The sequence below is a fragment of the Ictidomys tridecemlineatus genome, chromosome 11 (genome assembly GCF_052094955.1).
Source record: "Ictidomys tridecemlineatus isolate mIctTri1 chromosome 11, mIctTri1.hap1, whole genome shotgun sequence".
NCBI classification, from domain to species: domain Eukaryota; kingdom Metazoa; phylum Chordata; class Mammalia; order Rodentia; family Sciuridae; genus Ictidomys; species Ictidomys tridecemlineatus.
Window position 1 is genome coordinate 112390783 of NC_135487.1, and position 24051 is coordinate 112414833.

Here is a 24051-nt window from a genome sequence, read left to right on the forward strand (position 1 = left end):
TCACAGCTCTGCTGCCTACCAGCTTTAAAACTTTCGAAATGTGACTTAATCTCAATGAACATCACTTTCCTCACCTGTAAAATAAGGTAATGACACCAGTAATGCAGCCTAATTGTGGGACTTAAATACCATGGCATAGGTATCCACTAGACATCAATGATTCATTTAGATTGATTTTTTTTAAAAAAGCTGCATCCTTCTTCCCCCAGACATCTTGATAGATAAATTTTAACAATTTGCATATAAAGGATTTTAGGACACTGATAATACTCCATTACTTGTGGGAGGATATAAGTGTGTATTCATGTAATTAATAAAAAAGGAGGGTATACAACAGTTCCACACTCTTCACCTTTTGTTTTCTCTTGTTAACACTCATCAAAGTGTTCATATGGACCCCAGATTAGATTTTCCAGGAAAGTCTCCAGTAGTTCAGATCTGTAATTCCACTATTCTCCCTAAGCCATCTATTCTTTGATAGCTCGACCATGTGTCCTGACTTTTTACCATAAATTATGGCCAAATAAAAACTGAATGGGTCATTCACTTAAATAATTATTTGACAAAGAAAATCTAGAACCCAGTTTCAGACTTACACTAACATAAAGCCTAGATAGATGAAAAAGAAGGGAATAAGGATGACTATTTTAAACTTATGCAACAGTGATGGTCAGATAGTCTGATATAAATTCCAAAAATTCTAAGGGAGATCATACATAGGACAATGTAATTTTTTGAAAATTTTAGAATGGTAAAAAAATATGAACCAGAGAAAAATAGAAACTGGGAAACACTGTTAATAGCATATAAAAGACATACAAAAAGGTCTCACAAATCATGATCAAAAAGAAGGATGAATGCAAAGTGGCGCACGCCTGTAAGCCCAGCAGCTCTGGAAGTTGAGGTAGGAGGATCGCGAGTTCAAAGCCAGCCTCGGCAAAATTAAGGTGCTAAGTAACTCAGTGAAACCCTGTCTCTAAACAAAATACAAAATAGGACTGGGATGTGGCTTGGTGGTCAAGTACCACCTCCAAAAAATAATGAAATAGAAAAATATTAAAAACTGTTCACTTAAAATTCACAAAAGAAAAACAAAAAGCTAATCATTATAAAAAAGATGATTTTATTAGCAACTTTAATATAGTGACAAAATACTGATGTTTTCTTTAATATACCTAAATTAGGGGGGAAAAAGTTGGTGGGGGTGTGGGATTTTGGTGTAGAGGTTGGAGAAACCAACATCCCTGAAAACTACTGGTGGAATACCTGGTAAAACCTTTCAGAAGGAATTTTAGCAGAGTTTCAAAACAAAAATGTGCACACTCTGTTAAGTTGCAACCTGGCATAAGTGAACTTATATGGGAATCAAAACTGCATGAGGAAATGCGACTACAAGAACACCATTAAAATCGATCTGTTTCTGAGAAACAAAACCATAATAATGAAATTTATATAAAATTGTACAAAGAGATTCATAGAAAAATGTCTGTAGGGCTATTCACTGAATAGTTTAGTTCTGAGCAATGGTATTTAATTTTTACTTTCTGGTTTTGCATTGATGTTTTCATAACATATACTCTTTGATAATGGAGGAAGATAACAAAGCTACTAAAAAAAAGTGATGTCAACAAACTATAAAAGAAAAAGTGCTGGGTTGAAGTCAGATCTAGCTCTAACTAGTAAAAATGAGACTTCATAGCTATAGACCTCAGGTTTTTTTACCTTTAAAATCTGAATGTTGGGCCTTATGTTTAGTTTGATTAACATTAGTGTTGGAACCATTTGATTTGCTTTTCTTGACTTTAGAAAGCCCATCACTATCTAGTTGAGAAAGCTCGTCCTCTGCTGGCTCTCCTGAAAATAACAGGAACCGGCTTTCCTGTAGTTATTAATTGCCTTCTCCATTTAGACTATTAAACTGTTCAGACTGCTGTAGTTAGGTCTCCGGCACTGGTTCAGAATGCCTTGCAGGAAAGAACAAAATCGTTTAAATTAAGTTTTCCTATCTCTACATTAACTTGATATTCTCTTCATTGCAAAATCTGGATTTCACCAGAAAAATATTATTTTCCTCCATTAAATTCCTAGGTCCTTTACATTGGTGCAAATGTGTTTCTGATTGCAGATCTAGGAAAATCTAGGAGTTGCAAAGAAAAATTAACAAGGACTCTGAGATTCTTGGAGTTGAAGTATCGAAAGTACTGTCCTTAGGGGAAGAGGAAGAATGGCATCCAGAAGTATGCGACTTCTCCTGCTGCTGAGCTGCGTGCTCAGCCCTGAAGTCCTAGGTGGTGAGTAAGGCCATTGAACGGGACCTGAGCCCATGGTTGATCCCACAATGCTCATGATACAGTCGTGGACTTTCCCTCTCCTGCCCCCACCTCCAAAGAAAGCCATTTGAGCACTGCAGGAAATACATATTAAAGGTGCAAATGAACAACAATGTGGTAAAAAGTTCAAGGGCTCTCGAATCAAACCAACCCTAGATGGTTGTAAGCCAGACTTAAATAGAATAAATTTTGAAAGTTTATTGTGAAGGATATAGAAACTGTTGAAAACACCATACACCTAGCAGACCTCCAATAAATGATAGCTATCGTCAGAACTTTGTAATATTTAGGCACTGTTTTCTTAGAGTTCCACTGAGCAGGAGCTCCAGTTTGCAAGAAATCTGCAACCTATTTGTAGAGATGACTCTTCCACACTTACAGGCCAGGAGTCTAGTACAAAGTAGCATGTCGACAAAATAGGAAGCAATGCTATAGGATCTACCAATGGAAAAAGTGGGGGATGGGGACCTGAGTGTGCTAAGAATAAATATCATGGAATATCTGAAATCTTCCATTTCCATAAAATGTGGGTTTATGTGATGTAACTCTTTTGTTCTACTTATGAGAAAAATGAGGCCCAGAGAAAGGTGGAGACTTGCCCAAGATCACACAACAAGATGATGTTTTCCTCTGGCTGGCTCCTGGCCCTAAGTGTCTGGTATAATCCCATGTGGCCTTCTGGGAGTTGTATGTGGGAGAGTGAAGAATCCTGACTTGAGCATCACTTCTGTTGAGAAGAAGGGCTTCTGAGGGACCCTTAACTTAGCACTGCTGTCCATAACTTAGCATTGTTCCCACTTACCCTTGGAAGGAAATCTGAAGGAAAGCAAGCATTCTTGGGTACCATGTTGGCACCCACAGTTGAAATCTGTGGGTGGACCTTGCTCTCTTCTACTCTTTATACGTCCTTGTACTATGTGGTTCTCTGTCCTCAACCTCACAACTATTTCTAGCTACTAATTCTTTCAACCATTTATGGGTGTTCAGATTCTGGGAACTCAGTCATCTTTTCTTTTCTTTCTTTCTTTCTTTCTTTCTTTCTTTCTTTCTTTCTTTCTTTCTTTCTTTCTTTCTTTCTTTTTTTTTAGAGAGAGAGAGAGAGAGAGAAAGAGAGAGAGAGAGTTCTTTAATATTTATTTTTTTAGTTTTCGGTGGACATATATCTTTATTTTATTTTTATGTGGTGTTGAGGATCGAACCCAGTGCCCCGTGCATGCTGAGCAAGCACGTTACTGCTTGAGCCACATCCCCAGCCCTTCCTAATATTTCTTATTGGTGCATTATAATTACACAGAATGGTGGAATTCATTGTTAAATATTTATATACGCACAGGATACATCAGTATAATTTGGCCAATAGCATTCCTTATTATTTTCCCTTTTCCTCCCCTCTTTCCTCCTCCTAATCCTTTTCCTCTACTCCACTGATATCCCTTTAATTTTCATGAGATCGTCCGCCCCCCACTACCTTTCCTTTCCTTTTTCCTCTGTGGCTTCCGTACATGACAGAAACATACAACCCTTAACTTTACAAGTCTGGCTTATTTCGCTTAATACAATGTTTTCAACTTCCATTCCTTTTCTTGCAAATGGCATAATTCTATTCTTCTTTATGGTTGAATAAAACCCCATTGTGTATACATTTTCTTTGTCCATTCATCCATTGATGGACATCAGCCACTTTTCTGAACTGGGCAAGAGTATGCAGGACTGCCCTGAACGCCCCTGCACGGTTACCTTTGTGGCCATTTCTACATGGACAGGTAGTTTCTTGCTGCTCTGGTGCTGGGTTGACCTCAGGCTGGGGCTTGGCATTTGTGTCTGCTATCTCCTGGGGAATAATAAGCAAACCCATATTTCAGATTTCACCAGCCTCTCTAGTTTCCCTCTTTAGGAGCATACGATGTAAATATGTCATATAGAGAATCTGTATGTTCTCTGTGCCATGGCTTACGGGAAAAGTCTGATCTTGCACTTAAAGGAAGTATGGAGAACTTAGAAATGAATTTTCTCTCTCAGCAGAACCTATGGTCATGATTGTAACTCTTATTGTTTCTGCAGTGATTTATTTGTTCTGGACTGTGTCTGTCCTTCACCTTGGAGCAATGCACAGGACCAATTCAATGGTTAGAGAGCCATAGAGCATCATGATTCAGAGACAACAAAAAAAGGCTTCATCTGGTTAATATTTTCAACAATATCACACTGACTACAGTAATAATGATGATTTTAATAGCAGTGATTCTATCAGCTAGTATTTATTGAACAATTACAATATACTAGATTCTGTATATTCGTTAATCTGTATAATCACCGTATATTCGTTAAACTAATTAATCCTCCCAGGAACTCTCTGAAGAAGATATATATTGTTAACCCCACTCTGCAGACAAGAAAACAAGACCAGAGGAGGTTAAACAATGTTCCTAACATTGCTCCTCTGGCAAGAGAAGCAGTGCCTCAGCATAACACTCCTGGTAAAGAAGTTGGTCTCTGGTGGAGAAAGTTCAGACCAGATGTCAACAGCTGAGACTTCTTGTCACTGCATGCATATAATGAGGAGCTCTAGCATCATGAGAGGTGGGATATGGGGTCTAGGGCTGCTGGAAAAACATTGATCCCTTCCTGAGGGTCCACTACACTTCCCATCTGGTGACCTCAGAGGGTCTTTCTGAGGAGGTCTCTTCATCTGTACAATGAGATACCCATCCCTATCTCAGGAAGGGTCTGGTACTTAGGGCATTCTGAAAAAATGTGATTGGTTTTAAAACAAATAGTTTCAGAATAGTGACTAAGATGGCAGGAGCTTCTCCTTGGAGTCAGACTCTCTGGGGTGAAATCTTGTCTCTGTCTTTGCTATGTGATCCTAGGACATGACCATTTCATTTTCTCATCTGGATCATGGGGATGAGTATCTAACTCATAGGGTTATTGTGGGGATGATTGGAATATGTGTATATCATCTGGAACAGTACCTGGTACACAGCAAATGCTCCATGAATGTGTGGAGCAGTAGGAGGCACAGCAGTGCCTCAGCAGAGCAGCAGTTGGTTGCATTTTCTAGGAGCTGAAATGTCTCCACCAGGGGGCACATGGCCAGAGCTGCACTCCTGCGGGGCCGGGGGGAGAGGAGGGGTAGATGGAGAAAGAACAGAAGGCGAATACAGAATTGCAGATAAAGAGAGACATACAAGCCCTTGCCATTAGGAGAGAAAGTAGCTAAGTCATCTTTAAAGAGTAAGAATGAAGAATCTTGCTTAAAAAAAAAAAAGAGTGTCACACAGAGCACAGAGACCAAAGAGAAAGAGAGAGAGAGACCTGGAGACAGAGAAAGAGAAACCAACACTTAGGAAGACCTGGAGGTGCACAGAGACAGAATGGGGAAAATAACCGAGATGGTCAGAGATGGAGAGCAACCCTCAAAGAAACAGACACAGAGGAAGGAATGAGGGGAGAAGAGATTACTGATTGTCTGGCCTGAAAGGTAACATTGGGTCTCCTTTTCCCGATGCCCCACCCACCCACTCTGGATCCTCTGCCTGCGCCCCTGGGATCTCTGCTGTCACTACCCAGCGTCAGGAGAAGGAAAAGGCCACCGCGGTGGAGGATCTGTCCTGACCCATTTGCCCACAGAACCCCAAGGATTCTGGCATTTCAGGATTAATGAGGAATTCCGATCCAACTGCACCAAGAATGTTGGGTGTGAGGTCAGGGCTCTTTGTCCTCAGACTTAGGGCAGAAGACTTGGGCTCTTCTTGACCCTTCTTTCAGGATATCCCCACCAATATTGAGACAGAAGCTTTGCGTCTGAATGTGTCTTCAGGCTGCCCCTTTCAGACATCGGAGCCCAGTTCATCAGCTCTGTCTTTACGGATGATGATCAATGGCCAGCCTCCCTCTTAAGAAGATCAGCTTTAACCTCAAGGGTCAAGGATCTTCTTTGCTTTCTTTCCTCCTGATGTCGTAAGCGAGGCATCCCAACCTGCTGATCATTTCTGTTGCCAAATTCCTAATTTCCAATTATTTCGTATTTATTGAAGGTTGCGAGAGTCAGTGGCGGGAACATGGAATTTTAAGTCTTAGAACTGAATCTGAAAAGCAGCTTTTCCATGTTACTGTGTGACCTTGAGCAGGTGACCACCTCCACCTGTTTCCTCATCTCCCTAAATTATTCTGGTAAAAACATAATATGGATAAGCCCCTTTGCCTAGTACCTGGCACCAAGTAAATGATTCCTATGTAGAACTTGGTGATAGTGGTGACAGCATTAGGAGCAGCAGTGGTATAAAGTTTTTCTTTTTCACGTAACATAAAGTTTTGTCCAATTTTCTAGAGGTAGTTGAACACAAGGCATTTAAATAAATGAATATCTTTGCTGCTTGGTCTCAGTGCATTTCTGGTACCCTTCAGCACTTTTCCTTCTTAGCTGGGTGATCATTACCCATCATTCATAGACACAACAGCACATGGGAAGGATCTAAATCTATCATGAGCATCTTGTTCCAAGCCACAGCTGGGACTTACAGTACAGGAAGATGTGGCTGGATACTAGATTGAGAAAGTCCTTAAATGCTAATGAACAAGAGCTTATGTGAAAGCAGTGGGGAGCACCTGGAGATGAAACAGATCAGAAGGGCAGGGCAAACCAATGACAACAGTGTCAACTGATTGGGAAGAGAAGAATGTTACTATGGTAACTAGTCCGTGGACAGCCACTGTGGGAGGAAAGACCCTTGTACCCATCCAGGGTGTCAGAGCGTGGCCACATTATCACAAAGCCCAGACTGCTAGCTTGACATTCCCTTTGTCACCTAGCCCCCTCTGTACTACCATCCACATCCCCTTCATAAACTTCCAAGTCAAGTGATGTGGCCCATTCACCAGTTGGTGAACAGAAAGAGTGTGAGTTGCCCTGAATCATGGCTTTCTTTGCCTCAAGGCCTCTTCTGCCCAACCCATCCCCTTTTCTTAACATGTCCCCTCCCCTTGCAACAGAAGCACAGCCCACCTGTGCCCTGCTTCCAGCCAAGTTGCCTTTGAACCTGTTCCATGTATCTCCACCTAAAGGATTCTTTCCTCTCACTGATACCTAAACCCACCACTTTATACCCCTCCTCCAGTCCTGTGTGGCCTGAATCATGGTTGTTTGGTCTCAGATACCAAGGTGGTTTTCTGCCAGATGCTGAGTATGTTTACCCAGTTATGCATTTTAGATCTGAGGAAATGACCACAGTTGGTTAGCGGACCCACTGTGAGACAGACCTGAGCCAAAATTCCATTGTTCACCTGACCTCTATAAGCCCCACTCTATCACAGGATCATTTTGGGTCTCCTAGAATTAGTGTCAGTTCAGAGTCAGGGTCCAGCAGTCCCAGAAAGCTCTGACTATTTCCTTTTCTCCACTGCACAGCTCTTCTGGTAAAAGGCCACCAGTCCCTTTGGGGAAGGCTGAGGGAAAGATCAACAGTGTACATTTTTAGCAATGCAGCAGCGTCCTTCTGAAGAAAGGGCTCTTCTATCTTCTCTTTCAAAGGGTTCTCATTCTATAAGCTGCATCAAGTCTGGGCTTGATTGTTTTTGCTGTCATGACTTTTGATTTTTCTTGCTTTTGTTAATGAACAGATATCATCATGAGACCCAGCTGTGCTACCGGATGGTTTTACTACAGGTCCAATTGCTATGGATACTTCCGGAAGCTGAGAAACTGGTCTGATGCTGAGGTAAGGGATTTGAGCATTTGGCTTCTCTCAAGCAAGGGGCCGTCCAGAGCCCCAGATCTCATTTGATTCAGAATGAGGAAGAGATCCCCCTTGGCATTTTGAGGAGAAGCCACCTGGATGGTGAAATAAAGAGAAGAGGGTTGCTGTGTTCAACTCATTCCATATTGTAAGCACTGATAAAGCAGATAGGATATGCTCAGGCCCTGGATGGGCTGCAAGGACACAAAAATGAATAGGAAACAGCCCCTGACCTCAACATAGAACAAAGGAGAATGAAAAGACCAGCAGCTTGCAGGAAAAATTAATTGAATTCTTGAGTGAAGTTTACCAGAAAGAGAGTAATATGTAGAAAGGCATGGAACAAAGGCCTAGGAACTTCCTAAAGAAATGGAAGTAATCCCAATAAATGGGAGGTTTCATTGCTCTACACAACCCCAAAATGTATTGATGTTGTTTCATTGAGACTTTGTGTGCAGCATCCCCAAATAACCAGTCCCAGTAAGTGGAGATTCACTGTTGCCTCTGAATGTGGTTTGTTGAAGCGACTGGCTGGGGAGGCCATGGGGGTATGATGTGGCATGATCTGGTCTCAGAGTCACTGCACATAACTTAAAAGAAATAAAGCAAGGGTGCAGCACTTACCACGTGATAGCTACTGAGGACTCCAAAAATAATCTATGACTTTAACAGGATGAGTGAGGATTGTGACATTTGAACAGAAAAGGCCAACACAGCACGAGCATAGATGACTTTTCTAAGATTATACAAAAAAATGACTAAGAGGGAAAACCCAGGGAAGTCTGCAGTAATGCAGTGCTTTCCTGAGTTGAGTCCTGAATAAACAGAGAGAGAGAGAGAGTGTGTGTGTGTGTGTGTGCACACGCGTGCAATGGAGGGAAGGAGGGAGAGAAAGAGTGTGTGACAGAACATTAAGCAAAGGAATTTCCCAAACTGCAATTTTGAGGAAACTGAACCTCAGAGAGGTGAAGAGACTTGTCAAGGTCACAAGCACTAACAAGAGGCAAGACCAGGTCATCAGGCACTTCCTTTGACCCTAAATCTCTTGCCTTCACCTTGCACTGCCTGTTCCTCACAGACCTGACTCTGTGGCATTGTTTTTTCCCGTGGTGACAGGAGTCTCCTGTGGGATTTAGGTCTTAGTTGCTGGAGGAGTAAGAGGGGTCTATGTGAATCCCTTCTGCTTGGCACACTAAGGCTCCAAGGAGAGGGCTGTGCTTTGGAACGTCAAGGCATCATTAATGGGACCTCTCCTTGTGTGCAGCTTGAGTGTCAATCTTATGGAAACGGAGCCCACTTGGCATCTATCCTGAATCTAAAGGAAGCCAGCGTCATAGCAGAGTACATACTCGGCTATCAAAGAACCCAGCCTGTATGGATTGGCCTGCATGACCCACAGAAGGTAACCCCAGACATGGCTCACAAATGCCTTTGGAAAAAGCCAGGAAGATAGCGCCTTTCTGGGAGATGGCCTCATGGCCCACTAACAGGGGCACAGGTAGTGGCTCTTCTGTCAGGTGCCTCTAACCGATAAAAGCCAAGACATCAGGGTCAGGAACCCAGATCTGGCCTACAGTGGAGGATATAATTTAAATAGTACCGTTTTACAAACTTCTATCTAATTAAGGTCCTCTTGAATCTGAAAATGTGAAATTACCAGCTTTCTAGACCCTTTCAAAAAAGAAATTAGGTTGGTGTCAGTATGTGTGTGTCTGTCTGTGTGTGCATGTGTGTGTGTGTGTGTGTGTGTGTGTGTGTGTGTGTGTGTGCAGGGAGACTTATCATGAAACTCAGATTTATTACATCTTCATTAGATTTAGAATGAAAATTGAAAACTCTTTGCTGATCTTTTTCTCAGATGCTGTTATTTCTTTTCATTATCCTTGAGTTTTTTCCCACTGAACTCTGGCTGTACCTTCCATCAATACTTCATTCTAAGACATGCCGTGTGAGGTCTCCGAAAGGTTGCTGAGGTCTGCAGTTTATAGATATTTTGTGGAGCTTTGGTTCTTAACTCACAGGGACACAGGAGAAAACCCCAAAACTTTGTTTCTTGGTCACATTGCAAGAGATACCAGACATTCATATCACATCTGTCGTGAACGCATATTTATCCTTTAGAATGTACCATAAATATCTTCCTGTTTTTTCTCCTCTTGAATAGTATGAGAAAACCAGTAACCTTTGGTCATAGTTGCTACAAATATTTTATACAGTTACTCATCCTTTAATGATGTTTCTTTGATTATCATAAATTTTACATTTTTATCTATTCATAATTGCTGTTAAATAGAATTCTGCTCTTCAGAGATAGGATAAATATTTACATCTATTTCTAGAAGAGCTTTGTAGTTTAATGTTTTATATTTGTGACCGAGAAAAATAAGTGACAAATAAACATTTTAAAAATTGAGTAATGTCTCTTGCAGTCAAATAATGTAAATTAAGATAATATAATTTAACTTGTTAGATTGTCTAATTTTTGCTTTGTCTTGATGAATATTTTTAAGTATATTGAGAAATTGTTCTTATGCCCAGTTTGTAAGCATGTAACTTCTACAACTGAACTATTTTGAAACATACTTTGTCAATTCATATCAATAATCCCCAAATATTCATACCCTTTAACCCATTAATTCTACTTCTGAAATTCTATCATAAGGAAATAATGTAAAATATGAAACAGCTTTATGAACTATTTATAAAGTATTTAGAGCAGTATTCTTTATAATAATTTAATTTGGAAATAATATAAATGTCAATAGAAGAAAATAAAGGGAAATTATTGTACATTTTTTCCATTAAAAATATTTGGAAAGCAAGTTACAAATTGAATATATATTTTAATTTATTGAATATATATATACAACATTGGTAAAATACTTCAAAACAATGATATGGGAAAAGTTGTTATTGTTTTTTTTTTTTGGATAGGACCCAAAAAAGCAAAGGCAAAAATAGAGAAATAATCTCTGAAGAGTAAAGTTCTGTTTAATAGTAATTATAAATAGATAAAAATATAAAATTTATAATAGTCAAATAATCATCAAACTAACAAGCTTCCCTGTAGCAAAAGAAACCATCAACAGAATGAAGAGACAGCCTGCAGAATGGGAGGACATATTTACAAACTATTCATCTGACAAAGGATTAATATCCAGAATATATGAGGAACTCAACAAACTTAACAACAAAAAAAATCTAATTAAAAAATGGGCTAAAAATCTGAATAGATGTTTTTCGAAAGAAGACATACAAATGATCGATCAGTGCTGGAAAATGTTCAGCATCACAAATCATCAGGGAAATGCAAATCAAAACCACCTGTCACCTCACCGCCATGAGAATGGACATTATCAAATAGAACCAATAATAAAGGCAACGGTTAGGATCTGGGGGAAGAGGGAACCCTGGAACACTGTTGATGGGAATACAAATTAGTACAGCCATTATAGAAAACAGTATGGGGCTTCCTTTGCAATTAAAAATTGAATTATGATAGGGCCCAGAAATCCCACTATTGGGTATTTAGCCAAAGGAAAAGAGACTAATATGTCAAGGAGATACCTGTACTCTCAAGTTTATTGCAGCACTATTCAAGTTATGGAATCAACCTAAGGATCAATAGATGAGGAAAACGTGGCCCTGTATACAATGGAATTTTATTTATCCATAAGAAAATAAAATCCTCCCATGTGCAGCAACATAGTTGGAACTGGAGATTGCTAGGTTAAGTGAAATAAGACAGACACAGAAAAAATGCCACATCTTCTCACTCCTCTGTAGAAGCTGTGAAGAATGGAGTGGAACAGTGGTCACTAGAGACAGGAGAGGGAAATGATTGAAAATTGGGCACCAAAACACAGATTAGAGGAATTTTTTTCTGTCTTTCCATAGTGCAATAGGGTGACTGTTGTCTACAGCAATCCTTGACATATTTCAAAATAACTTGAAGATTATCAACATTCTGAACACAGAGAGATGATTAATATTTGAAGAGATGGAAGTGCCTTTACCCTAACTGATTATTACCCATTATATATGTATGTATTTGATTATCACATTATAAGTATATACAAATATTATTTCTTTATGAGTAAACAGAGAAATGCAATGATCCATGAAAATATTCACTTCAGAAGTAAGTTTGCTGAAATAGCAGCAATTTTCTCCTCTCAGTGTTTGAGGGCAGTAACTTTTCTATTTTTCATTCTTTACATATTCCTGTATTTCCCAGTTTTTACAGTGCAAACTACTTTCAAAAAGCCTACTAGGGTTCGTGCTTGGGAAGGTAGGCTGGCTAACTTCTGTCTCCTGTCATTGCAGAAGCAGCAGTGGCAGTGGATTGATGGGGCCTCATACCTGTACAGACCCTGGAGTGGAAGGTCCCTGGGTGGGAACAAGCACTGCACCGAGATGGGCTACAGGAACAGTAAGTGCACCTGCATTCTGTACCTCTTCCCAAAGCACGGCTCCTTCCCTTGATCTGTTGAGAGCAAAGATGGACATTGTCACATTTTCCCTGTCACACCAACAATTTTCTCCTACAGGACAATGGCATTGCCAAAGCAAATGCTTACCAAACTTCAGTTGTCTGTGACCACTGAACAGTCTTTGCCATGTCAATATACAAGCTGTTCAACAATTTACTCTGCATTTTCTTTAGATCCACTCTTACATATTTTCTTAAATATATTTATTTTAAAATCATACTGTATACCCTGAAGGGGACACATGTCCCGCTTTGGTAAATCCAGGCTGAATCTCAGCTGCAAACTGCATACACTCAGTCACTTGGGGTTCAGGCTTGCCTTTGCTTGCTTTCATTCTTCTCTCTTTATGATACTAAGTTATATTTTCCAACCTTAATACCAAGGACCAATGATGTGGAATGGAAATTCATTGTTGGGGGGTGGCTATCCTGTATAATCTGGGAGGTTTAGCAGCATCCCTGGTCTCTCTAGTCCATAGATCCCATAAGCACCACTCTCCTTCCCAGGATGTGCCTACCAAAAAAATCTCTCCAGACATTGCTAAGTGTGTTCTCTGGGGTCAGATTCACTGGGCATTGAGAACCACAGCCAGTAAGTGAATGGAAGTTTTCAGTGGCAAAATAAGAACACAGAGTTTTAAAGGTGAAAGAATATGTATATTTGAGAACATCTCTGTGAGTCTAAAAGACCACCATAAGTGACACCAGACCCCTCTCTTAGCCAAAAAGTGGACTGGTGCAGGGACTGGGTCAAGTACTCAGCAACTGGGTCTAGGGTAGAAAAGGGACCAGGTGCTTTGGTTTACTGCTGACTGAGGGATAAAGCTCATAAGAACAACAACAAAAAAGAGTGAGGGAACTTTCTAACAGCAAAGGGGGTGGGGAGGGTGGACATGAGGAGACAGACTTGAGGAAGACCCTCAGAGACAGAAAGCTGGAGAGGGGATTTTCACTGACCATCAGAGTCCATACTGCTGTAGAAGGCATCCAACAGCTCAGCTGAAAGAAACACAGTCAGGACCCATCAGCAGAAGCTACCAAAATGTGGATGCCTACCCATACGAAGGAGAAAGCAGAGCTTTCAGCACCATCCAAACACACCGCAGGCTCGCCCAGGAAGTTGTGATAAACCCATTGCTAGAGCCAACTAAGCAAAAGGTGGACATCATAGTTTTCATTGTAGTTGAAACATTCAGAGTGTTTGGCAAGAAGCTTAATGACACACAAAAGATCCACTGAGGAGCATGTTAAACTATGAATTCCAGGTATTCATTTCAGATCTACAACATAAGACTCTCTGGGGCTAGAAGATTGACCAGCTTTGGGGAAGCGGTATACCAGATGCCTCCCAGAGTCCCTCGCAGACAGGTTTCTGAGGTTTCCACTGGTCAAAGTTCTCAAACAAAAAAGTCTTTTCCCTGTCAGCCCTTGATCAGATGACCAAAAAAAAAAAAAAGTCATAGAGATGTCACCTGTATGATAATGCTGGGAACCAAGACCCTCAGTTTCTCTGGAGCATCTGGTCTGTTGCATCCCCTTCTTTCCCTGTATTTACTTACCTCAACTTGACTCTTAGAGAACAGGCTCCCAGAAAGAAACCACAAGCAAGGAACCAAGGCTGAGTGAAAACCAGGTGGAAGGTAGAATTGGAAAGGACACGGTCTTCAACCCCATCAGTGTCATTTCCTATGTGGAAAATGGATTTTTGCCCACAGATTCCCTTTCTACTTTTTAATTTTAAAATTCAAAGTGTGTAATATTAATCTCCCAACTCGTAGTGACATACACATTCTCCTCTCTCAGTGTCAAGGCTCATTCCTTTTTCTGATTTCTATTTAGAAAAAAAAAATAACAACAGAAAAAAATAGGAAATTTTATTCTGTGAGTCCTTTGGTCATCCTCTGGGACCTTGTGCTTTATACCACAGTGTAACTGTTTTGTGACTCCCTGGTGGTGTTGTGTTTCCTGACTTATCTTTGGTTCACTTTGAGACATTTAATAATGGTAACTACATTTTGCAGTTTATAAAGAAATTTCACATTCAATCTTGTTCGTGGTCAAGAGCAAGGGTTCTGTATTCTGAGTGCCCAGGTAGAATTCCAGCTCTTCCCATTCCTTTGTGCCTCAGATGCCTGAAGGAAACAACAACTTCACCAACATGTGAAGTGCTTCCACTGCAGTGCAGGCTGGGCTCATGACTCCTGTGCCCCAAAGTGGAGGAGTTTGATCTTTACCTACCCTTTCCCTGCACTTCCCCTCCCATGATGGAGAAGGGAAGACAGATGTCTCTCTAGGTGGGTGCCTGGGGTGAGCTGGCTGTTCTTGGTTACTTGAAGCTTCAGTTACAGTTTATTTATGGAATCTGTGAGTGTCAACTCAAAAGGACCCAGTAAGAACACCCTCCCTCTCAAGCAGCACCCAAAGCATTTATGCTCCAAACCAGACTCAACCAGACCCCCTTGGGGTAAATTCCATGCTAGTGACCTCATGCACCATTTTTTTGCCCTGCACTGTGAAAATGCCCAATAAGCCTGCCATCTCCATTGCATTTACACTATGTGTCTCCAACTTTGGGCTCCATGGATGCGAACATGGCCAGTCCCTTCTCTGTGCTTCCTGAGATCTTGGAATGGGAGAGGGAATGGAGCAACATCCCTCCCTCCTAGGCTTTCTCAAACCCAAGAAATACACACTGCCAACAAGATCATGTCTGCTGGCCAAAGCCCAAGAAGACACCGAATTGGGGAAAGATGCGTCACTCTGTAGCAGAACACCCTGGGATGACAGGGGACTCTGAAGAGCTTGATTTGCGGGGAGTGAAATAGTTGAGCCTCTCCTCAAAAACATCTCAAGTCCTTCAAAAGGCTACCCACTCCTGGCTCCATTCATCTTTATAAATGGGTAGCCTGGTGGGATGTGACTGGCTTCAGCAGCTTCCAGTTCTTTGAGAAGAAGCTTCTTAGAGATCAACTATTGACTTTACGAAGGAGCACCCCCAAGTCCTCACTGTACCCTTTGTCAAACGTGAGACATTTTCAGTAGATTCATGTCAAGCCTTTCCTTCCTCCAAAACAGGATGGAAGGGAGCTTTTGCAAGTGTGTGTAACCTTTAAATGGTTCTTCTTTCTGTTAGTATTTGCATTAGTAAGAGATCTCCAGAGAAACACAAATAAAAGGAGGATGTATGTATATAGAGAGATTTATTTAAAGGAAGTGGCACATGCAATTGTGAGGACCGGTCAGTCTGAAGCATGCAGGGCAGGTTGGCAGACTGAAAATTCCTGCAAGAGTCAACACTTCATTCTCGAGCCTAATGACAGTCCAGAGGCAGAATTCCTTTTGCTTTAGGGGACCTTAGTCTTTCCTCTTAAAACCTTCAACTTATTAGACAAGGTTCACCCACATTATGGAGGGTAACTTGCTTTACTAAAAGTCTACTAATTTAAATGTCCATCATAACTAAAAAAAATACTGTCACCACAGCATCTAGACAACTAGACAACTAGCAACTGCTAGACATCTGGACCAAAAAACTGGACCTCATAGCCCGGCCAAGTTGATACATAAAATAGATATAATTAGCCAGGTGCAGTGGCGCATGCCTGTAATCCCAGTGGCTTGGGGGGCTGAGGCAGGAAGATCACAAGTTCAAAGCCAATCTCAGCAATTTAGTGAAACCCTGTCTATAAATAAAATGCAAAAAAAAAAGGGGCTGGGGATGTGGCTGTTTGGTTAAGTGCTCTGGTACCAAAAATACAAAAATAGAAAAATAGCCATCACTGGGCTTTCCCCATGACTAAAAGCAAAACAACAAGACAACATGGGAAAGCTCTGTACTGAACTGGATTGATGATTGATTTAAATGTCTGTTTATTCTCTTACAGACTTTGTAACTTGGAACAAAAATGAATGCAGCAAGCGCCAACACTTCTTGTGCAAGTACCGACCATAGAGCAAGAATCAAGATTCTGCCAGCCCTTGCACAAACTTCTTGCTCGTCCTCCTCTGCCCTGCTGTCTAAATCTGATCATTGTCTCAGACAGTAGACATAGCCACTAAGGTGGATAAGGTCTCTGGTGCACGGATTTTATTAGGCCTAGAGACAGAGATCTCAGGATTGGTATGCCAGTGGCTTCTAGCACTAAAAGCTCACCCTACAATCTCTTTCCATTGTACTCTTTTTTCCTCCTCCTCTCTCTCTGATTGTCTCAAACAGGCTAGGGGTGTGCATTTCCAACTGAGGAAACAGCTAGGTCTTTGGCTGTAAGTGTAAAGATTCAAAGACAGCAGAAACGTAAGAAGGAGCTTCTATCCACTTCAGCTTCTCCACCCTCTCCATAGCTCCATCAGCCACTGGCATATTCTTCCTTTTACCATGGAAACATTCATCACTAGAGTCCCTAGTAGACTGAGCTGGGCTATGAATTCTTTTAATAAATAGTTACATATATAGGAGGATTCTGTGTTCCAATCCAGTGAGTAGAAAGGTAATATTAGACTCAGAAATACTCCTAAGCATTTCTTCATTTTTCTCCTTTGAGTCTCTGCCTCTCACCTGCTCAGCAGTAGCCCTGGCTGGAATAGGGGAGAAAAGGAGGTGACATGCCTGCCAACCTCAGATCAGGGATGAGTGGTGTGGGGGGATGTCATTGGATTATGCATACTTCAGATCTGGGAGCTGGGAAGACAATCACAGATAGTGCAGCCTAGTGGGCCTAGGAGTCACCTACATGGCCTTTTGCTTTGACAGTTGAAATTGTTGTATGGTTACTTCAATTATGAGGAAATAATTGTACCCTCGAACAGACTACGTCCCCTAGATCATAAATCTGCATAGCAATCTAAGAAGAAATAAAAAGGACTTGATTATAGAAAGTTTTTCTTTGGCAGGATCACATTCATATTTCTTAGAGACAAAAGCAATGGGAAGGTCTTAGAGCCCCACCTTGCAGTCAGGCTGGGAGAAGGCAGCTGCTTCCTCTATTGGCACAGCAGCCAGTAAGCATGCAGACTCTGCTACCCTAATTTGAAAACACTCCTTATCACCTCAGCAGTCCAAGACTACCCGCTGAGTGCTGGCTGAAAGAAGGATTCAGGGAAGAAAGGACCATACTCTTCCTTGCCAAAGAAGAAACCATCAAAAGCAATGAATTTTTCCTCTGAAGCTTTAGAAAGGATTGTCCATATAAAAGATAAATCTGTTAATAGTGAGATTTCAGATGAGATGACAGGCAAGTGGCAAAGGGTCATCTTTTGGAAGAATAGAGTTAGTTTTAGCAAAATAGCAACTACCAGTTCCTAAAAGGTCCCGAGTAGGTTGCCGCTGGGGAAAGAAAAGTACCAGATTCTTGGATAAAGAAAATAGATAAATTCAGATTGCCAGACTGATGTGCGCCAGAGAAGCCTGCTGAGTTAAATGCCATATATGTCAAGGAAATATGGATGAAAATATACCCTCAAAGTAGGTCTCATTTTTTTTCTAAGACACATACCAAGAGATAAAAGAAAATATGGCCCACCTTCCCTTCTTAATTTGTTTACATTTCCAGGAGGAATGATACCTCATGATAGTAAAAGTAAGGATGAGCAACATGAGAAGCCAAAAAATAATAGACAGTAGATACATCAAAATAAAGTAAAATCTGTCATTCTGTAAATATACTAAAAATATTTAAAATACATTTTACACCAATGAAAACTCAAAACCAAAAAAAAAAAGCTAATAAAATAAGATTGAAAAAAAATATTTAAAAGCATGGCCACCTTAACAGTCTTGGTGATGTAATAATAATACAGTACTCTCCCTGGAATTGCTGAAATGCCAAAGATCTGCATGTATACATTGGGATTCTCATGACATTGCTAAGAATTGACAAGTAGTCACCTTTCTTACTACAAGGAGGCTTGGGCTGGAGGTATAGCTCAGTGGTAGAACACTTGCCTAGAATATGTGAGGCCCTGGGTTCAATCCCTAGTACCACAAAGAGAAAGAGAAAGAGCACTAGGCTAGTCCACGGTTAACTCTAGAACTGTGATGATTTTCACGTATGCATTTGAAATTTCAGTTATCCTTTGTGATTCACTGAGTAGTTACATCATTCAGCAAAACTTTATTTAATACAAATTGTGTACAAGAACTCGTTTTGGGGGCGGAGAATCCAGCACTGAAAACAAACATCACTGAACAAACAAAACATGGAGCATGCATTTCAGCAGGAGTGGGGAATAGAAGCAGACAAGTACTAAACTAAATAAAAAATACAGTATGAGAAGATGGAAGATTCTGTAGTGAAAATAGAAGGCCAAGACAGGGTGCAAGAAATAGAAATGTGCTGGGGTATGTATGGAATAGCTTATGACAACCAAATGAGAAGAGAATTTATTGGTTTGTGCTATTTCACATTCTATAAACAAATGGGAGATTCAGGTATAACTTGACCAATGGCTCAATAAAATCACCAGGATAGGTTTTGTTTTTTTGTTTTTCAAAGAAAGTAAAATTTGGGGGGGGGCTAATTAGGATTATAAACAGAAAGAAACAGATTCAAGTAGTTTGAAAATGTGCTGAGGTTTCACAAAATAGCAAATGTATATATAGCTTTAAACCACAGGAGCATTGGAAATTACATCTCTTAAATGTTTTTTTGTCCTGGTGCATTATAATTATACATAATGGTGGGATGCATTGTGACATATTTTACATGCACATAACATAATTTGGCCAATTCCATTCCCCAGTACCTCTCCTTTCCCTCACCTCCTCCCTTCCCTGGTCTCTTTCCTCTATCAACTAGTTTTCCTTCTGTTTTCAAAAGATTCCTTCATACCCTCTTCCTTCTTTGTTCTCCCTAGCTTCCACATAATGAGAAAAAACATACAACACCCAACTTTCTGAGTCTGGCTACTTTTTAAAATTTTTATTTTTATTTACTTATATGTTTTTTATTTGTTTTTTATTCAAATTTGTTATACATGACAGCAGAATGCATTGCAATTCATATTAATATACAGAGCACAAATTTTCATATCTCTGGTTGTAATCAAAGTATATATTCACACCATTCGTGTCTTCATACATGTGCTTAGAGTAATGCTTCCCATCTCATTCTACCATCTTTTTTACTCCCATGCCTCCTTCCTTCCCCTCCCGCCCCTTTGCCCTATCTAGAGTTCGTCTGGCTACTTTTTCTTAACATAATGCTATCAAGTTCAAGGTTAAGGTTTTCTCTGTTCATTTTTTGGTCATTTTTGCTGGGAATTAGCTTCATTATCAGGCTCCATCTAGTTGCAAGATGGCTCTAGCAGCTCCAGCACTCATCCCTACCAGAAGAGAGGTCTTCGTCCCTCACACAAAAGCCTCCAAATGAAGTCTCATTAGCCAGGAGTAGCCTGACCTGAGTTATGTGTCATTCCCCCAACCAATCACCACAGCCAGGAAGATAGAATGTGATGATTAAGTTGGCCAAGTTATACCACATGTAACTCCTCTACAGCTCAGGAATTTACTCGGCTTACCTGGAAAGAGAGGACCACTCCTAGCCCACATGTTGACTTGGTAGAAATTGAAAAGGGATCACTCCTTATTTTCATGGGAAAAAAAACAAACCCATGGGCTCATAGGACCAAAGCCAACTGGATTTTAGCCACCATTTACCCTCTTAGCCGTGTATTCTTGTATTGTGCACAAACTCCACAGCCCTATTCTGAGACTTTGCTGACATACATGGGCAGAGAGTGGGTCAGAGTGATTCTTTACCCAAATAGTCAAGAGTCCTTTGAGAAATTCTATCCTAGGTTTCCACTACAAGACCTGAGACGTGGGAGTCTAAACTAAAACTGGAGAAGCACCTGACGTGAGAAAGAGAAAATTCAGGTAGGTGTTATTTCATGAGACGGGTCCAGTTACGTAAGAGTCCCATCTCAACCCATGGGGGTGAATTACAGTAGGAAGAACAGAGGATCTGTCTGGATCTGTCTGACATCCTCAACAGGTTGTGTGACCTAGAGCTTCATTTCTCGATATTTGTCTTCTTTTCTCAGGGATTTTTGCATTAAATTAGTTAAGATATGAGAAGAGTTTGGAATGAGGACAAACATTATTGTCCTCTATGGAAGTCATAGGAGCAGTCATAATTAGCTGCTAGACCACAGTAGCTGCCGAACTATAATTTAGCACCCTCTACTGGAGTATGGGAGGACTGCAACAGGAAAACCGTGGGCTCCAGCAGGCTCTGTGGACAGAGGGGGCAGTGTAGACACAAGATAGCCGAAGAAAGGGAAGACTGAGCATTATCTTAAAAGTACAATGAGCACTTCCACCAGATTTATTTATGTGAAGTCTTTGTAGCCATTGAATCAATAAGTACAAAGTAACCTGATCACATCAAGACAGACAAACCATTGATTTTTAGATTAAATAATAAATAAATAAAACACCTTGCCTTGGATATGTTCCAGGATTTTCAAAAGTGAATGCTGACCATGAGAAAATAGTGATGTAGGAAAATTCAGTCCCTTATCCAGGCTGAAGTGATATCACTCCTCTTGACATGAGCTGTTTGTGGCTGCTGGTGCTTGGAGCAAGGCTACACAGCTAAAGTGAGCCAGCAGGACAGCTATGGCTGTGACCAGGAAACACAATGGTGGATGCCAGGAATGTCTTGCTGATTTACTCTCTTTTTGCCCTTTCCTCCTCCTCATCTTTAACACTCTGCTTTTAATATTTTGCTAGCCAAAGCACACAGCCAAGAAAGGAAAAGAAATTGCTCCTGTTCACTTTTTGCTTTTTTGTTTACTTACTTTTACAATAAATGTGTGTGGGTTGCATAAAAAAGCCAAAGGATGGGAATTTCTCATGATAATTAGTGGGAAGAGATGACCAGGAGACTCTCCACCACCTCCAGGCTAACCCCGAAGGACCCTATTGAGAGCAGGCAGGTGGCTAATCTTGCTTTTGGCACCCCACAACAAGAATGGGTACTTTGGCAGCCCAGGGTGGTCTGCAGACCTCTTTAAAGTGAACACTGATCATGTGCCCTGACATGGCAAGTCACTGCTTATCTGATAGATGTTCAGGAGCCTCTTCTGCACCTGTTCAGGCTGCAGTAAGACTGAACAAGGTCACATACAGGTGGGCTACCATCCTCAAAACCGCAAGAGCAAGGGCAGCTATGGTTGGGTCAAGACATATGCTACAGTGTGCAGGCTGCAGAGCAGAGTAAACTGGCCAGCAGGTCTTCTGGGAGATCCCTGTTCTATTCTGAGGCCCACCATAGTCAGCAGTTGGGACTTCGCAAAACTACACCCAGGTCCATACTAGAAGCTGCAGTCAATCCAGTGTCTCTCAGCCAGGAGCTGGTGACATCTCAGCAAATGGCTCTGCTTCCACACTCCAGGCTTCATGACAGTGGTCATTTCTTTAGCCAGCCCACTGCAGTTTTCATCCTGAGGGCTTGCTGGTCCTTACTTGAATGAATAGCATATGGCCATTCAAGCACCACGATCTGCCATGTGGCCTTCCATTTGTCACACTTCTGCAACTATTGGTTTTCTAGTTGGACTGAAGAGAGGGAAGTGCAGTGTGTTTTACTGACTCTGAACATATGTTGCTATTTCTATTTGGTGACAACTTAGAACCTCAGGTTAGCTATACCAGGTCACTGTCCTTGCCAATTTTCGATAGCACTCAGAATTTGAGGCCAAATCCCAGGTGCGTATCATGGTGGGGTGGCCCTCCCTGCTCTTGACTGGCTTGGAGGTGGAGGGAGAGTGTGTCCTGGAGTAAGCAAGGCTTTGAGTTCTCATAGGGCAGTGTAGCAAAGCACCAGGACACAGTGACAGTTCAAGGGAGAAAGAAATTACGACTTCTGACCATTTTGGGGACAAGACTCAGTGAATACAAGCTTCAGTAAGCATTCAGACTTCTTCTCTTTCATCTGGGCATCTGCCTTCCTTGCCACGGCTTTGAGGCTAGGCTTTCCACAGAAGGTACTGTACCCTTGGAATTTGTTTCAAATTGTCCTAAGCACTCATGTAGAAATGATTGTGGTAGCAACACAGGTCATGGATCTATGTTTGTATATTTACCTTTGCCATTTCAGGCACATCTCACAATGACAGGATCATTGTGTCCCAGCTGCTCAGATAGAGAAGCAGAGGGCCACCCAGTGATGGAGAGTGGACACAGGTCTAGTCCTATCCCCTTCTCTCCATCTTGCACTGAAGCAAAGAGGGCCTTAAAGCAGAGGGTGGGACTCCATCATGCTCCTGGAGAGGAGTCTTCATAGGGAAATGGGGAACACAGAGCCCTGGAGAGAGACTGCAGCATTCCTGCATCGGCTTTCTAAGCCAAGCTCTTGAACTTGCCTATAGGAGCTCCCAGTCCTTTCGACATGCACAACTGACTGAAGTATCCAAATGCAGGGGGAGGCAGTTCATTTACTCAGACATGATGATCTCTGCCCTGCCTGCAAGTAAGACTGTGTTCATTGAGTATCAACCTGGACATCATGCAACTCTGACCTGTGCTTAGAGACATAAAGTACAGTTCAAAGAGCATCTTTGATAACTTCCTGATGTCTCTGTGATTATGCTACTCAGTTTCAAAAGTATAGTGTATAGATTTTATCTTTTACTTCACATTAATTGTACCACATGTGAGAGTGACACCGCCCTTCTCTGGGAATAAGAATATCTGCATAAAAGTGAAATGCCTGGTGTGGGATGCACATAATTAAGTACCAGGCCTATGAAGACTGAGTCATGGAAACAGGAGAAAGTTTGAAGCTATACAAGGGAAATTAAAGGTGGATGGTTAAATGAGGTCCTTCTTTATTGGATTTATATCATGCTAAATAAAATAAACCTGATTTTCTGTAAATACAAGAAGGACTGCTACAAATAACAGAAATGCAGCCCTGCTCCTTGAGCTCTGGGTGTTTGAGAAGCCCACTGTCAAAAAGACACTAAGCCCTGAACTGAGGAATGCACCCCTGCAGGCCTGGGCAGGTTCATTCAGTGGTTAGTCATTTACTTATAGACAGCATGTATGTCCTGAGAGAGATTCAGAAGTATTCAGGGACTCAGAGGAATTCTGCTACTCACCATCACTGGAGCCTTATGTGAACAACTGCTTGGAAACATTGAATGCTGCCAGGCTTACACCTCACCTCAGATGCTTCAATAGTCATTTGTGAGAAAATTTTCTTTGACAAGTTCAAAATCCTTTAAACCAGCTTCCACCATTCTGAGGGATTCAGCATGAGAAGGGGAGGTAGACACTGACATATCCAAGATAACATAAGGCAGCTCCCTTCCCAAGTCATCAATCTCAATTAGACACCGAGAGAAGAGACACATTCACTGGATTTCATCATAAAGTGAGCTTGGTCTCTTCCTTTTTTTCATTCTCTTTTGTTTCTCGTCTACTGTGAGCTGTGTGATTTCATTCTTTCACCTTCCCCTGGGGACCATCAAGAACCAGCATGCTCCC

The 24051-nt window shown here is 41.3% G+C and overlaps 1 protein-coding gene across 1 annotated transcript; it reads left to right on the forward strand.

Moving 5' to 3' along the window:
• The first annotated feature begins 2136 nt into the window (after positions 1 to 2136).
• Positions 2137 to 17511, forward strand: LOC144367766 (regenerating islet-derived protein 4). Its single transcript, XM_078024928.1, has 5 exons — positions 2137 to 2291; positions 7953 to 8050; positions 9333 to 9470; positions 12395 to 12500; positions 16445 to 17511. The coding sequence occupies exons 1-5, from the start codon at positions 2225 to 2227 to the stop codon at positions 16510 to 16512; spliced, it is 477 nt and encodes a 158-aa protein (XP_077881054.1). The 5' UTR covers positions 2137 to 2224; the 3' UTR covers positions 16513 to 17511.
• The last annotated feature ends 6540 nt before the right edge of the window (positions 17512 to 24051 follow it).

What these genes read in the sequence shown, in the direction of transcription:
- LOC144367766 (XM_078024928.1), top strand. Translation starts at nt 2,225, where the DNA reads ATGGCATCCAGAAGTATGCGACTTCTCCTGCTGCTGAGCTGCGTGCTC. An exon ending in GAAACTGGTCTGATGCTGAG is followed by an intron (nt 8,051 to 9,332) that starts GTAAGGGATTTG and finishes CCTTGTGTGCAG; the next exon opens with CTTGAGTGTCAATCTTATGG. An exon ending in CGAGATGGGCTACAGGAACA is followed by an intron (nt 12,501 to 16,444) that starts GTAAGTGCACCT and finishes ATTCTCTTACAG; the next exon opens with ACTTTGTAACTTGGAACAAA.